General features: G+C 37.7%; 1 protein-coding gene across 1 annotated transcript; it reads right to left on the reverse strand.

Annotated features, from left to right (window-relative positions):
* Positions 1–12,797: 12,797 nt before the first annotated feature.
* On the reverse strand, positions 12,798–16,682 carry LOC149834273 (putative pectinesterase 63). Its single transcript, XM_090009328.1, has 4 exons — positions 16,164–16,682; positions 14,129–14,335; positions 13,606–13,841; positions 12,798–12,957 (listed from the first exon to the last, which is right to left on the reverse strand). Exons 1-4 carry the CDS (start codon positions 16,680–16,682, stop codon positions 12,798–12,800), a joined length of 1,122 nt encoding a protein of 373 aa, XP_089865454.1.
* Positions 16,683–17,181: the final 499 nt, after the last annotated feature.

A 17,181-nucleotide genomic window follows, 5' to 3' on the forward strand; every position in this document is an offset into this window, starting at 1 on the left:
ACCATCTATATATTCATGCGATAACTCATTGTCAACTATCGTATGGTACATCCATTTACGGTTTGCAATCATTTTGTCGTATGATGTTACGAATAGTATCCTAACTAGTTAAAAGAGAATCATCAGTATGATGAAGAAAATATCAAATTTATCATGCAATATATGATGTCATACAATCACAAGAATTATTATGCGTTCATTGATAACTTATTATTTTCATATGCAAACTATTCATAACACGATACATTCATTTGAAGCATGCTTTCATTATACAATTTCACATGTAAGTCATAATCAAATTGAAAGTAACTACATGCAAGCATGAATATAATCACATCAAACATTGCAATACATCGAAAACATTCATATCAAAAAAATGTCAAACAAGTACGTGCAACAAACACACTCCAATATCCCACTAACTACTACCATGCCTAGCGTGGAATCCATACTTTAAAAATAAGAACACTTCTATTCTTATAAACTAAAATCATGCTCAACATGATTTCTAAACTCCAACAAAGCAGTCCTAGATATCAACAACTAAGTGAGTGTGTGAACAGTAAAGTGTTGCATCCAATAAATTAAATAACGTGATGCGCTTGCATCAGTTACTCACCACGGGTATTTACCTGATTTGCATTATTTTTGTCACTTGCTTACCACGGGTGGCGGGGCACAAGCGGGATCCGTTGAGAAATCTGTAAATGACACTGTGTTAAAATGAAGTCACCCTCCGTCAAAAGAAAAAAAAATAGAATAAATATCGAAGTCGGACGGGATTTCGGCGAGGCAGAATGCCTCATGGGCGTTGACCACTTCTCCGTTTAGCCCGACTGCCCTCGAGTTTGACCGACCAGTCAGTAGGCCAGTGATGTACGACAACAACACGAGGTCTCTGGAGGCAGTGATCATCCCCCAAAGCGGCAGGCACGAAGTGATGCCATGGTTTAGGAACCGGGTGCAACCCGGCCCGTCGCCCCCCTGCCGAAAAAAAAATGAGGTAGGAGGGGCGACCCCTTGTCGAAAAAAAAAATGAGGCACGATCGCTCCCCTCCCTCTGCCAAAAAAGCAGGGGGGTGACCCCCTGCTCGAATAAAAAAATGAGGCAGGGGGGCGACCCCCTGCCAGAAAAAACAAACAAGGCAGGGGTCGCCCTTCCCGTGCCAAAAAAAAAAGAGGCACAGGGGCGACCCCCTGCCCGAATAAAACAATGAGGCAGGGGGGTCGCCCCCCTACTGGAAAAAACAAAATGCAGCAGGGGGTTGCCCCCCTGTCGAAAAAAACAAACGAGGCAGGGGGAGACCCCCTGCTCGAAACAAACAACGAGGCAGGGGGTCACCCCCCTGTCGGAAAATATAAAACGCGGCAGGGGGCGACCCCCTGCGTGAAAATCTGGGGAGAGACCCCCTACCCGAATAAAACAACGAGGCAGGGGGGTTGCCTCCTGCCGAAAAACACAAAACGCGGCAGGGGGTCGCCCCCCTTGTTGAAAAATACAAATGAGGCAAGGGGCCGACCCCCTGCCAAAAAAAAAATAAAAGGGACAAGCGCCCTTTTTATTAGAAAAAAACTAAAAAGGGATTTACCTGGGAGACGCCGGGCGGCGGACCAGGGAGCGATGGGCGGCGAGCCGAGGAGTGCATCGGGCGACAAAGGATTGCGTCGGGCGGCGGAGGAGTGCGTCGGGTGGGCGGGAGAGACGAAACAGGAAAGAGGAAAAATGGCTCTGATTAGGGATTTATGCAAAAATTAGTGATGGATTTTGCGACAATTGAATTTCGTCGCAACACCATCGTAAATTTAGATGACCAGTTAGGGACGGAATATTTCCATTGCTAACATCGTCGCTACGTAGTGACGAAAAAACGTTCGTCGCCAAATCCGTCGCTAACCGTCGCGTGTGTTGTGACAAAAACCTATCGTCGCTAACTAGCGATGGAGGTAGCGACAAAAGTTTTTCATCGCTAGTTCCGTAAATATTAAAAATCTTAGCGACAGATTAGTTTCTCTCGTTAATCCGCCACAACTTTGAGACGAAAAAAATCCGTCGCAAATATCCATCGCTAATTGACAATTTTCTTGTAGTGCAATTACTCATTGCTCACCAAAATATTCTATTTAAGCAAATCAAAATGAGTTATTTATTACAAAAAATTCTACTTAGTAAAGTAATACTAGATAATCTGAGTTTATAAATAAAATGTTTAACAAAGTTTAGAGAAGCCCCTAGATCTTTATGTCGCATTGCTCTGCATCGCACATCGCAAGTTTAGTACCTATATCTCTCATAAAATAGGGTCATGACCATTCCTGGCCTGGTAGAAAAATATTTCAATTCTAACAAGTATAATATGTTGAAGGCAAAAACGACCACTCCAAGGCTGTAGTTAAAAACAACATAGATCAAATCTCAACAACTTAGCGTATACGTATCCCATGGATTGATGCAAGAGCTCCTCGAGCCTAACTTAGCCATACATATACAATTTGGGTCTTTAACCCTATGGGTCCAACAATGTACCTAGATTAGTACTTTACATAATATGATGCATGAGTACTACTAACGTATATTTATTCGTTCATTAGTGTACCTATGACTAATGCATTCTTTCGATAATTACAAGTTCACCTCCTAGTACATGAGAGAACCTAACTTTGGCATCAAACAAAGCTATCTGGGTATTTTTTATGATATGTATTATTGTGCCCAAATGCCTGAATAACCCTGTCCATAGTGGGGCGACAATTTTTTGTTGGGATAACCCCAACTAGGCCAGTTTGGATGCATCCTACTACTACAGTAGCAGGGTCAACCCCTAGGTTTTAGGGATAACCTAGTCTCTAATCCTTCGAGTGACTGGAAGACCACACAAATTCTTTGTTTCACAAAATATAGTATGTCACTCGAGATGATACTATTATCATCTTCCTCGATAAGCGTAAGTCCTGAAGGGGTTTGATGACATAATTTTTATTATTAGAACATTGAGTGCTACATAGGAAACCAGTGCATTATACACAAAGTAAAATATAAATACAACCCCAACCAGTTTTCTGATGCACGGGCCAGATCTTGCGTGTACAAGAACTATCATTATATTTGTTTATATGCATGCAGACATCACTCTTGATGCCTACGACCTTCACAAGTGATTCACCCCATTGCGAGTGGATAACCAACTAGCGCAATGACACTTACGAGTATTATTCTTATAACAATAGTTTACAGAGGCACGCATAATCAATGAATACTTTTCATCGACTGCTTGGGCATATTTAATGATCATTGACCTAACAAGGCACAATGACTACAATAGTATAGTGACCCTTACGAGTACGATGCCTTTGAAGGCAAAAATGGAACAAGCTATTCTGGTAGAGTTCCAATGACGAGGGCATCATCGTGCCATCCATACTAGCTTAAGAGAGTATTTTGCCATAATTTTTGACATCTTCTCTGTTTAACAGGAAAAACGCTATGCTTATTTGAGGACACAAACATGCCATTTATAATTTGAATAATCATTTGTCAAAAATTTCAATAACATCTTCCTTGTTTAATGGGAGAAACACTACGTTCTTTTTAGCCCAGAGAGCATCTTGTCAAGAAATTTTGGCAGCATCTCTTCTGTTTTAACAAGAAAAATACTACCTTTATTTTTAGATAGATGCACACTATTGCACACGTTGCATCTCCCATATTTTTTCAGAAACCTAGGTCTTATGTTCGTGACTTATATGTTTACATAAATATAGTTTTGAGCAAATCTAAAACCTTTTCAATAAGAGTTTTTTTGCCAAACAATGTTTTGAATAAGGCAAGGCTTTTGAATCACTTTAAGCAATAGGTATCAATTACCATTTATATGCTTATTACAACACAATTATAATTATTAAAAGTAGGAGCCTGTGCACATAATAGCGTGACAACAAAGTGAATAACATAAACTAGAAGCCTGTGCACATAACAACACGACGATAAAGTAAATAGCGTAAAGCAGAAGCTTATGCGTGTAACAACACAATGATAAAGAAAAGTACGTAAAGCAAGACCCAATAAATAAAACTACACATCAAGCTAAGTAACTTGCGTAAAAGAACATATATATTTATAGTAAATAGGGAAGTAGTCTCAAGGATACTCACATGAACACTGAAGCAAGCTTACAGTATCCTAGAGGGTGTGAACCAAGGACTAGAACCCTATGACATGTAATTCACCATAAATATGAGAAGTAGTCACAAAGATATGCGCGTGAACACCGAAGCAAGCTTGCGATCACTTAGATGGCGTGAACCAAGGACTAGGACCTGATATCGTTTAGAAATATATACGATAAGGAAAATTCCACTATACATGACAGTTATTTCAACAAATATAACTTGAAATAGAGAACAATGTGCAAACCTATTAAAAATATGGTAGAGGTGGCTTAACGCAAGTATAGAGGCACTCCTAGGTCATGGCCAACACATCCTTACGTCCAGTACAGTTACAACCAAGAGCATCTCGTATAGAACCCATCAACACGAAGAAACACAAAAAAATATATAGAGAAAACTCTTTTATAGAGAGCTCTTCTAGAGAGAGTAAAACTAGAGAGAGAAGAGAGAGAGACAGTGGCAATTTTCTAAAGGGGGAGAGGGTCCTATTTATAGAGGATTTGGGTGTGGGCTCCATTCTCCTACAATTTTCAGATAAAGACAAACATGTCTCCTATGGGGGCTCACCTAGATATTTATATGGGACCCACAAGATATCTTTGCTGGGCCTACGATCAATTTGTGGGACCCACATATTTTTGGGGTTTTGCCGATATTTTTTGCAAAAAAAAGTGAGTACACTACTGTTTGTTTTAATGAGACAAAATGATTTTTCTCTAAGAATTCTCTCATTTTGCCAAATGAGTGAAATATGGTTTTCTGAATGTTTTGAGGGTATATCCCTAAAGATACACATGTCCTAAGTATAATTGGCTCTCTGAAATCTCTTTGTTTCATATTTAAGGTCAATATGATAAAATTACATAAAAATAGCTTGTATTTTTATTTAAAAGCTTACAAAAAAATTATGAATCTTAGAGGATCTTCTTGGTTGCCTTGATTCACAAGCTTCACACTCCCCCTCAAGTCCAACTCAGTACATACCATATTGTCACCACTTACCTCATCACCTTCCTGAGGCACCGAACCTCCTTCCTTCACATCCCCCCTCACGCCAATCACCATGTCTGGGAGATTGAGATTACCTCTTAGCTGACTAAACCTAAGTCATGCAATAGCCTTAGTAAAGATATCAACAAGTTGATCCAGAGATGAAATAAATTTGACAACAGCCTCATTGTTGGCCACTTTTTTATGAACAAAACGATAATCAATTTTGATATGGTTTGTGCAAGCTTGAAAAACAAGATTGACAACAACGTAGGTGGCGCCAAGATTGTCACACCATAGAGTTGGGATGGATGACTTAGTGATTGCTAATTCCATCAATAGTCTTTTTAACCATATTAGTTACCTGCCAGAGCTTTGTATTCAACTTTAGTATTGGATCTGACAACAATGCATTGTTTGCTAGATCGCCATAAGATAATATTAAGTCCTAAATAGGTCACATGCCTACTACTATACTTTCTGTCATTAGGACAACCAACTCAATTTGCTTCAGAAAAGGTAGACAATTCCAACGAGTTTGATTTGGAGAAATTTAGCTCAAAATTAAGTGTACCTTTCAAGTAGTGCAAAATTCTCTTGACATGATTTCAGTAAATCTGACTAGGCTCATGCATGAATTGACATGCTTTATTCACAACATAAGCTATATTAAGACAAGTGAGAGTGGCATATTAGAGAATATCAACGATGCTACAATATTGAGTGAACATGGGTTCTCTATCAAACTTAAACAGAGTGACAATAAGAGAAACATGCATTACCATAGGTTTGGACTCTGTCATGAAACCATGAAACCATTATGAACTTTATGCACCTCAATTCTCAAAAAAAAGTGTAGATCTCCAAGATTCATGATGGAAAATTCTTTACCAAAACTATCAACAAGATGCAAAACAACAATGTGAAATTCTCAGTAATGATAATGTCATCCCATATACCAGAACATAGATGACAAGCTTAGAAGTACGTTTGATAAAAAGTGACATGTTGGCCTCAGACTCCATAAAACCAATCCCAATCGGGTAATTCTGAAGCCTTTCAAACTAGACCCGAGGTGCCAGTTTAAGAACATAAAGTGCTTTGGTTAGTTTGTAGACATGATGAGGAAACTGCTTATTTTTAAAACTTGAAGTCTAAGCCATGTAAACTTCTTACTTAAGAAAACTATATAAAAATGTATTGCTAACATCCAATTGGTGAATAGTCCATTCCTGTCCAGAAGCAACATATAAAATAGTATGAATAGTAGTTGGTTTAACTATATGACTAAAAGTCTAAAAATAGTCAATACTTTCTTGTTGACTATATCCTTTGGCCGTGAGCTTGGCCTTATATTGGACAATCATCCCATCAGCATGTCGCTTAATACAATAGATCCATTTACACTCAACAATGTTGTGTTGATTGTTTGTTGAAATAATGTCCCAGGTATTATTTTTGTGAAGTGCCCCCATTTTCTCTTTCATTTCATGGCTTGTACCCATTTAAGATCTTGAAAAACTTCTTTGTGATTGCAGGGTTCAACCTCACCTTAAGTTAATTTACTAAATAGAGCTTTAGGAATAGGATAATGGCTTGCAGTGAAGGTTTAGGGTTTTCTAGTGCCATCTTGAGATCTAATGATCATATAATGGGTCCGCATAGGAAAGTGAGAAGAGAGATCAACAAGGTTAATGCCATCATTTGAGGTAGGGATGTCCACTTTGGGTTCGATGGTGTTGGCATGGGACTCAACATTATTTGATGGTTGAACAAGACCAATTTCATGATTTTCACTAATTTGTATATCAGTTTGAATTTGATAACTACAGAACACATGATGCTCAATGGGTTTGGTTGGGTATGAGAGGTTTTGTGACTGAGTTTCAGATTCCTAAAGATGATGATGGAAGTGAACAAGCTGGTGTTGGGATGTCACAAATAAAGGTTGATGTTTGGCATATTGATTTCGTAGCCAAGTATTGACTTTAACAACAGTGGTAGGGTTTTGATTTCCCACATATAAAAAATTTTGTTCATTAAAAACAACATGATGAGAAATAAACACCCTTTTGGTTATAGGTTCATAACATATATAGCCCTTGTGACAAGTCTTGTATTTGATAAAAGCACATAGCTTAGTTTTGGGACACAATTTTGACTGTAAGAAACAAGATGAGGGTAGCAAGTGCATCCAAAGACTCTAAAATAATTATATTTAAGGGATCTTTTGACAAGACAACCCCTTTTTAATACCACATTTAGCTAAGAATTTAGAAAAACCTTTGCTAAGAAATTCACCACCTCTATCACTATGAAATTTTTTGATTTCATGGCCAAGTTGTTTTTTCACAATGCTTTTGAAAATTTCAAAACATCATTGAGTTTCATATTTTCTAGATAAAGGAAAAATCCAAGAGAATCTAGAATAATCATTCGCCAAAAGCAAGTAATATTTGAAGCCTTCTCTAGAGATGCAAGAAGAAACTCAGCTATCAAGGAAAGTAAATCAAAACCGTACTACACTTGTGGTGAAGATTGAATTTAGCAGATAAATCCATTATGACCATGACAATTTGGGATTGAGGGTTCCTTCCATTTTCATTCCTGGAAGTCGGCCGCTCTGGGCTTTGTTTTAGTAAAAACATATCTCAAATTAGTTTTTTCTATAAATTTGATAGTAGTTAGGTTGGATGTGCCAGACCATATCTAATTGCTTATTTCAATTGCACATTTCAATTTTTGAGTATTGAGGTATATAGCATGTTGATCTCCGCGGATGATTTGGCAGTCTCTTTTTGCATTATAGTTTGATGGCTATCCTATTCATGATTTTGCATTTCTCCCAAATATTCTCCAATGCTACTAAGGCCATGTTGTGATTCTCTATAAAAGAAATGTCATATTTTCTCGTGAACTTGCAACCCCTTTAGCAGAACTAAACAACACATGTACAACATCCCCACCAACTGATTGGCAGAATTTATCAAATATTTTCAATGGAAATATATCAATTTAACAACATCAAAGGAAGTTGAATTCACTATAAGCATGCACTTTTGCATAAAGAGATAAAAGTAAGACCAAATTCTCACCTTCATAACATTATTCTCCACCAAATGATGACATAATTTGTCAAATATTTACAATGGAAATATATCAATTTAACAACATCAAAGGAAGTTGACTTCACTATAAGCATGCAATTTTGCATAAAGAGATAAGAGTAAGACCAAATTCTCACCTCTAGAACATTATACACCACATACAACTTAAGAGTACCCTAGCCCCGAATTATATGATATATAAGGCTGATATCTGGTTTAGGTAAAAGAAAGAGGAAAAATGAGACTTTAATAGTTCACTGAAGCCTAATGGATGCAAGAATAATTGACAACCGTCAAGACAAACTTATATTTTCATATATATAGCCTCTTTACATACATGTCAATATCTTTTCATTATTCAAGGAAGATTTTTCATTATGCTATTCTAAGAAAGCTTTCATGAAATAAGTTTGAGAGAATGATTAAAACAAAATAGTTGTTCCCAATTTAATAATAGTGTCTCCTCCCTCCTCCTCTCCTTTTCTTTCTATCACCTGATTATCATCAAGAATGTAGACTCAACCCATTTTTGCAAATCCAACAGATTTAAAGAATGAACTAACCAATCTTTCTCTTGTGCTTTATTAAGTTGAAGTAAAAACTCATGGAAAAATATATACATCAATAATTATTTTCATTAGCAATTCTACATAAATGGATTACAAAAGAAAAAAGAATAAGACTTTAAAATAGATCTGCAAAAAAGAGAGAAACTTCTTGTAATACGTCATAGAGGTCATTATTGTCACCTGCCATAAGTTTTAGCATTGGAGACATGGATGCAGTATCAAGTACATCATGTTCATAGAAAATACAATTGAATCCCCCAAATATGATAAGCTAACCTTAATAAGGAAAGAAAAAGATTAATGGAGTGCATCAATTCTTTGTCATGATATTATTTCCCCAAACTAGCTAAAAATATCATTTTGGGGTTTTTAGGATATGTTTAATAGTCCCAAATGCCATAAAATAATACCTCACTTCTTAAGTTATTATATATGGAGAGAAATAGGATATGTGCTATCATAAATTTATAGAGTTAGTAAATATAGTTGATCCATTCTTTGCATATGTTTCATGGGATTTATGTTAATGTATATATATGCAAGCATATTTTAGTCTTTTTCTTGTATAAGGGTATAGTGGTCATTGTACATATATTTTTATATTTTTATTTTTTTGTCTTTATTTTTTAGTACATAATTTAGGTTTTAGGCTGAGGGCAGTTATGTCATAGGCTCGAGAGTCGTTGGGATCTCCCTAACGACTATATTTCTGTTGCAGGGTATGCGGGCACAGAACCGATGAAGTATGCCTATATTTCTGTTGCGTGGTATGCGGGCACGAAACCGATGAAGTATGCCATGGTCACATAAAAAGTTTTCAAAATCATGACTGATAAATTCACCTCCATTATCGGATTGAAAGGCAAAGATGGAGAGTTAAAGTTGTTTTTCAGTGATATGCTTGAAGAACTTAAAATACTCAAATACTTGAGACTCAGTATACATGGGAAAAAGCCATAAAAAATGAGAAAAATCATCCACTATAAGAAAATAAAAATGAACACATCTCGAGAAGAGACTAAAGCAGGTCCCCAAACATTGACATAGAGAAGTTCAAGCGGTAATAATGTAGAAGAAAAAGAATGACCAAAAAGAAGTTTGTGAGCTTTGCCAACAAGACAACTCTCACACTTTTAGTTTTTTTGTTTTTATTAACTAAAATAACATGACTCGAGTTTAAGTAAGAAATGATCCTATTTGCATGTTCAAGATGTTGATGCCAGAGATCAAAAGATGCCACTTTTCTTGCATAAGCTGCCATTTTCATAGAATCATCAGTTTTGATTGGATAAAGTCCTACGCTAGATTTCAGTCCCTTAAGATGAATCTTGGCTATCTAACGGTCCTTGACAAGGAATTCAAAGGATGTAAATTAAAAAATACAATCATTATCCTCAGTAAATTGGCTCACAAATAAAAGGTTTTTTGTGATATCAGAAGCATGAAGAACATTTTCTAAATCAAAGGAAGAGCCATGAGATTTCATAACGAGATTATCAGTGTGGGAGATGAGAAGCATCCTACCATTGACAACCATGATTTGATCACCCCATGGTATTGAGATTTATTGGAGAATTATTGGTCATTAATAGTTAGATGATTTGTAGTACCAGTGTCATGATACTAATAGTCATCAATGGATTGCTGAAGAGACATGGAAGAGAAGGCTTTAGGGATATCCCAATAGGTTTTGGCAATATGTTTGTATTTTCCACAGTGTTGACAGGTGACTACCCCATGACCACCTTGAGTTTGGGCAGTTGGGTTGCTATTAGGCGAGTTTTGAGAGGTTCTCCCTTGGCCCTTGCCATAATCACAATAAAAACTACAACCATGATCGCGACCCTTGAAGGCAGTTTGCTGAGGTTTGGGCATTTCAGGAGGTTTGGCGTGGATGAAAAACATATATTTTTCTTGATTAAGAAGTAAATCATATAGATCTGTGAAGGTATATGGGGCTGAATTGGTAGTGATGGAGGTTACATAACTTTTATACTCAAGATGAAGACCATTCAAGGTTATTTAAACTAGTTCCTTTTGATCTATGGGGTGATTAGCGACGTCAAGAGAATTGGCTAGAAATTTTATACGATTTAGATATGACAACGTATCTATACTTTGTTTCTTGATGAAAGTCAGGTCCTTCAAAATCATGAGTCTCAAAGGAGATTGAGATCTATATGCATTTTTTAGGACAAGCCAGGCTTCACGAGCTGTTTTTGTTCTCATGATTTGACCAAGAGCAGTTTCAGAAACAATAGCTTTGATCCAGCTGATCAGAACAAACCCAATTAGGGTAATTCAGATTCTCTATTTTACCTCCATCTGGTGCAACAATGAAGTAATTTGGTTGAGGTAAAGAGCCGTCAATGAACTTGAGGAGATCCTGGTTGATCATGACTAATTTGAGCTAAGATCTCCACAATAAGTAGTTATCTCAGTTTAGTTTTATCGAGACAAGACTGACAATAGCATTCCACAAGGTCATAGGAGAGAAAAGTGATGACGAGGAGGCCATTAGACACTCGTTTGAGCTTGATACCTCTGATACCATGAAAGATTGATGAACATGATGATAAACTTGATAATTACTCTCTTGTCTATCGAGAGGATCAAGTATTCTATTTATAAACATATCAGTGTTACAATGATTTGAATACACGGTTTAGAGATATCGATATACACAATTTTGATATGATAACAATAACTAACAAACAATAGCAATTATCATTTTTGATAATTTTTATAAAAAATGATAATGTCTGATCTCACAATAATCTCACGATACTCCTGATCGGATTTGATCTCTTTGAACTTCATTTGATTTATCCAAAGCACATAAGTTGTTATGGAAGGAGTCTAGGTTGACACATTTAGCTTATGAGAGATCCTTATTTGTATGAGGTTTAACCGAATTATGATTATGGTTATAAAACTTTCGTACTTCGCAAGTAAACCATTAACGACAAACATGACAAGGTCCTTATCTTTAACCTCTTACTAAGAGAGTCCGCAATAAATTTGACATGGTTGAAATATTCAACCATAGATTTATTTTCTTTCTTAACATTTTGAATTTCCCTTTTTAATAGGAGAACCCTTAACATAGACTGGGACGAGTAGGATCGATCCAGTGCGAGCCAAGCATCAAGTGCAGTGGAAGCTAGGTATGCTCATTGATGGGTTGGGTAACACGTCAACCCAGCCCTTAATTTGGACTGGGCTGAGCTCGTTCAAACTCAGCCCATCAATTTGACGTGCCAAGCCTACACCCAGTATTAAAAAAATCAGCCAGCGTACACCGTTAGGCCCATGTGCCTAGTTCGGCCCAGCCAGGCCAAGCCACTTGTGTTGGGCATGCTGACTCGGTCTGTCGTCAGCACTCAAGAAAATCGACCAGGACTAGGAACAGCCTGAGGTCGAAAAGACTGGCCAACCTTCAGCTCAGGCACGCGCGCCAGCCGGTAGCCTTCTTTCTGCCCAGCCTTAATTAGACCATGCCCATTATACTATAAGAAGCAGTGAAGAACCTTAACAGAGAGACACCGGATGATTAATTGACTGGAGTATAGGCAACTCTGCACCCATTTCTATGGGCCGCTAGAATTTGACCTCAGATGCATCTTCATAATTTGCTAATGTTGTTTGATATCTTTTACATATCTTGCTATTTGTAAGATTAGTATGGAAACCTGTTTTAGAACCTTGATTATCGCATTTCGGCAAATCATGTAAAAAAAAGATACTATTATTTAAATTAAATGGCCCAATTTGCTTTGGGAAGTTACACTTCTCATAAGCGAAGATCAAACCATGAGCCCTTTTGGAGCTATGGAAATAGCTATTACGGTAATACAAAAAAGAAAGAAAAAAGACATGTTAAAGAAGGTATTAAAGCTTGGCATGAGTGCTAAAACCAGCTTTAATTAATACAACCTTCCCTATAGCAACTGGCTGATCCCCTTCACGCTGATGGTGGTTGAAGCAGCCATGACTCCCCGTCAATGAAGGTCGAGTCCAGGAAGGGCTTCGCCTGTACATCGGAAAGCTTCTTTGCGTAATTAACGCGGCCGCTCATGCTAGATCCTGACCCAGAGCATTGATACTCTCCATAGAAGAGGTTCCTGTAGCACAATAACTCAAGTAATTACACTTGTATATTAATTTTCAATATCTGCTTAATCTCGATTTTTCACATCTCAGAATTATATCCTAGCCCTCAAATGTGTTTGGACCCTATAGAAACACATCCAAGATCATGAACATCATTGTTCCATATAGTTATGGTTTGCTCATTTCAATGAGAGGCATACATGATGAAAGAGGCAAAAGGCCATGAACTCAAGATTTCCACTAATATGGTGCTGGTAGAAATTTTGGAAATCATGAATTGGGTCAAATCTTGTATGGCGTCCCCCTTGGTAAAGGTTACCCAAGTTGATGGTTTTTCATATGGTTTTGGAGTCATCCAAACCGTATCATAGAGATGGACAGAGATAACGCAGACAGAAGTTGGGGCAATTGATATTGAAATCCTTTTGGATGGTGCAATCACATTGCACATTTCAAATGTGCTGCTGCACTTAAGCACCCGCCATCAGCTGTTGGCCCCCCACAGCTGACAGATTGTATGGGAGGGTGTTCAGGTGCAGCGGTACATAAAAAAATGTCCAAAATGATTTCACCTAATCCAGCCTCCATTCCAACCTTTAGGTTTAGAGTCCAAAACAGAAGACGAGGGAGAAAAAGAGAAGAGAGAAAGATTGATTTACCCAGCGCCTTCACCGTGATCATCATAACCCTTGGAGTTGACGACTGGGCCAAAATTGCAGTTGGAAAACACAACCCTAGCATATTCTCGCCATGCCCTACTCAAGAGTTGGCTGCCCGATCCTGAGATGGTGCAATGCACAAATGAGAAACCTCCTTTATCATCTTTGGTCTCTCTCCCTTGTGCAACAATCGCCGATATTCCTATGGGATCAGCAACTGACACCACGTTGCAATTCTGCAAGTTTTTTTTCCTTATTAATTATATAGAAAACACGTCGAGAAAAAGGGACCGATGCATAATCCTCATGCTCATGCTCAATATGACTAGCATATATATAACAAGACACAGAAGGAGAATAAAAGATTTGAGTATCCATAGCGACCGTTTGATCATTCATTCATCTGTAAGTCGGTCGACCCAGAACATCCCCATAAAGCAATGCATTATGGGAATGAATCCACAATATTTGTGGGTATGATATGCACAAAACTGTAGATATTGTGTTAGATGAGAGTGCATACCACGTAGAGGGACCTTCCATCTCCAAAGATGAAATCCACAGTGCCCTGGATCGTGCATCCTTTGAAGTAATGGCGGCCAATATCATCATGGACTGTGTCTTGGTACCCGAGGAATTGACAGTTGTAGAATGCAGCCCTGTCGCCCGCGATGCGCATTGCCACAGCTTGTCCTCCTTGTGCACCGGGCTCCGGCTTTGGAGCGGAGTTCTTTGCAAGAAACAGGATTTAGGAAAAAATTAGTACCCCCAAACTCGCTAAACCTATGGACTTTTTTACATTTAAATGATAAATGAATAATTTCATCTTTTATCTTTAATGAAGCAAAAACTTATCAAGCTTAGCATAGGGGTTTTAACTGCTTGGAGGCAGGCCATATGATGGAGGCGTGGTTCTGTGTTCGGGGCAGAATACTATATTAAATGTTCGACCCTTTTAATAGAGAGAGCAGTGCACAGGGCCCCCCTCTTTAATAAGGGGCGACTCCGGCAGCCACTACTGCCCCAAACGCTGGATCTGCCTCTCATATGGTAGAGCATCAATATCTCTTGGGCTTCACCACCTGAACCAGGGTTTCCCCTCAATAAATAAAAAAAAACAATAGGTTTCTAAAAATTTATGAAAAAACTTCACCAAAACTTGGTAATGAAAATTTTGAGTTCTTTTCATCGAAAAGCTTCCAGTCAAAAGCATGTTTTCTAGTGGACAAGCAATTAAAAACACATTGATGGTAACAGTTTTTTTTTTTTTGTTTCTTTTGATAGAACATCTATGGGGTCTCATGATTAAGCAACTGCAACTATGACTTTTTAAGGTGGTCCATTCCCACCCACAAGAAATTGATTAAGAGATCTCTACTGACTATTTAATGAAAGACGTCTATTAAAGTAAGATTTCTTATGTTTAGATTGGTTTCTAAAAGAGTCTAAAAATCAAATGAAAATAAAATTTTTGATTTCTTTTCATCCAAAAAGTTTGAGTCAAAACATGTTTTTTCAGTTCACAAGCAATTACAAACACATCTATGGATCACATCAAGCAACTGCAACTATGACTTTTTGAAGTGGTCCATTCCCTTTCATAAGAAATTGGTTAGTTAATTTCTCTCTCTCTCTCTCTCTCTCTCTCTCTCTCTCTCTCTATATATATATATATATATATATATATATATATATATATGAGAAAATATTTGCTACTAATGAAGGCACAAAACTAATGAGCTAGAAATCATAGGTGCATGTTGTATTTACTCAATCCAACCATATAGATGTGTTCAGCATAGTTTGTTTGCTAAGGATGAAGCCTTGGATCATGTTGTTCTCCTGTAAAAATGTGATCTTTTGAGTTATGAAATTCTGACACATTGTAGGCCGTTGATTTTTGGACCCCTTTAAAAATCCAATTACTTATCATAATCACGTTATTCAAAACAAGTTTTCTAGTCAACAAACCATGTAGATCACGTCGGTAACAATATTTGATGAAAAAAAATTAAAACTTTTGACGAAAAGAGTGATTTCTAATCATTAGTTCCTTACCTTCATTAGTAACCAATATTTATCATATATATATATATATATATATATATATATATATATATATATATATATATATATATATATATATATATATATATATATATATAAAAGCTGCCTACACCGCGTAACTGGCTAACATCAAAGGGACATGCGTGCTGATCACACACGCGATCAAGGGCATGCAACCCTTTAAAGGGGATCAGCAACCGCCGCTAAAGGTCCATTGAGCGCGCGGTGTGCGACCATGCGTCTACTATGGTTCGCCTGACAGGGTGTAGGCAAAATCTTCTTAAATGATAATTGCCTTGCTTCATTCTGTTTTCATGAAACAGAGGAAATGCAACACGGGCACAACGAACCCTACATCTAAAAAATATGGTAGCACATATCAAAAGATGACCGCTCTACCATATTGAGATGAAAGGTTCATCGTAGGTTGTTGTATACCGCAGTGCTGCATAGAAGATGGCCTATTCCTTTCTCTTGCCTAGTGCACCAACCTTGAAGATAACGTTGGCAGCCATGAAGTAATCAGCCATAATAATCACGGTTCCACTGTAAAAGGTCCCGTACTTTGCCGCTGTACCATCAGCTACGATCGTCGGCATCGATTTCTCATCGCCTAATAATGTGATGAACGGCTTGGATTTATCGATTTGTACCCTCTCATTGTAGATGCCTGACTTTATCTTGATGATTTTCCGGCCAGTGTTCCCAGACGGAATACTTTTAACGGCATCCGTTACCGTTTTGAAGTCACCGGACCCATCCTGGGCGACTGTTATAACCTTTTTGTCGAGTTCAGCCTTCTTGAGCATAGGATCTAACCCACCTGACTCAGATTCCATCTTCCCCGCAGATAACTCAAAGTTTTGTACTTCTGAATTGACCCAATCCATAAATGGATCACCGCCTGCCGGACCCACGGTCTGTGCACCAGCGGCGGCGAACAACAATTGAAGCATGAAGATGGCCGAAAGCTTAGCAGGGAAAGCTTTGAAGAAGGAGTTTCCAGCCATGGTTGATGAAGAAAAGGACATGTTTACAAGCTGTGTAAGAGATTGTCTTGTGCATGGAGGGGGAGGGGGAGGTACTTATATAGTGCAAAAGGTGCAATGCAAAGAGGGGTACTATTTTGGGCCAAGACAATGGCTTGGGTTGCGTCCCATAATTTTAGGGCATGGTGCAACTCTCATGGCCTCTTTGACCCTAAAGAAATGGATCAGGTTAATGTCCTAAAAATTGGCATGAGTTAGTGTCCGAGGGTAGCGGGGAGTGCAAGGTCAGGTTTTAGTGCCCAAAAATAACTCCAACCAACTCGGTACAAAAGAACAAGCCTTTTTGCTTATATTTTGCAACAATCAAGTTTCTTCTTTTTTTTTATTGAAAAACATTGTTTTTTTAGGTGGAAATTCGCTAACTATGGTTGGACTTGGTCCTTAGTCCATCCATATATATATATATATATATATATATATATATATATATATATATATATATATATATATATATATATAT

The sequence above is a fragment of the Nuphar pumila genome, chromosome 6 (genome assembly GCF_984573655.1).
Source record: "Nuphar pumila chromosome 6, dmNupPumi1.hap1.1, whole genome shotgun sequence".
Classification (NCBI taxonomy): Eukaryota; Viridiplantae; Streptophyta; class Magnoliopsida; order Nymphaeales; family Nymphaeaceae; genus Nuphar; species Nuphar pumila.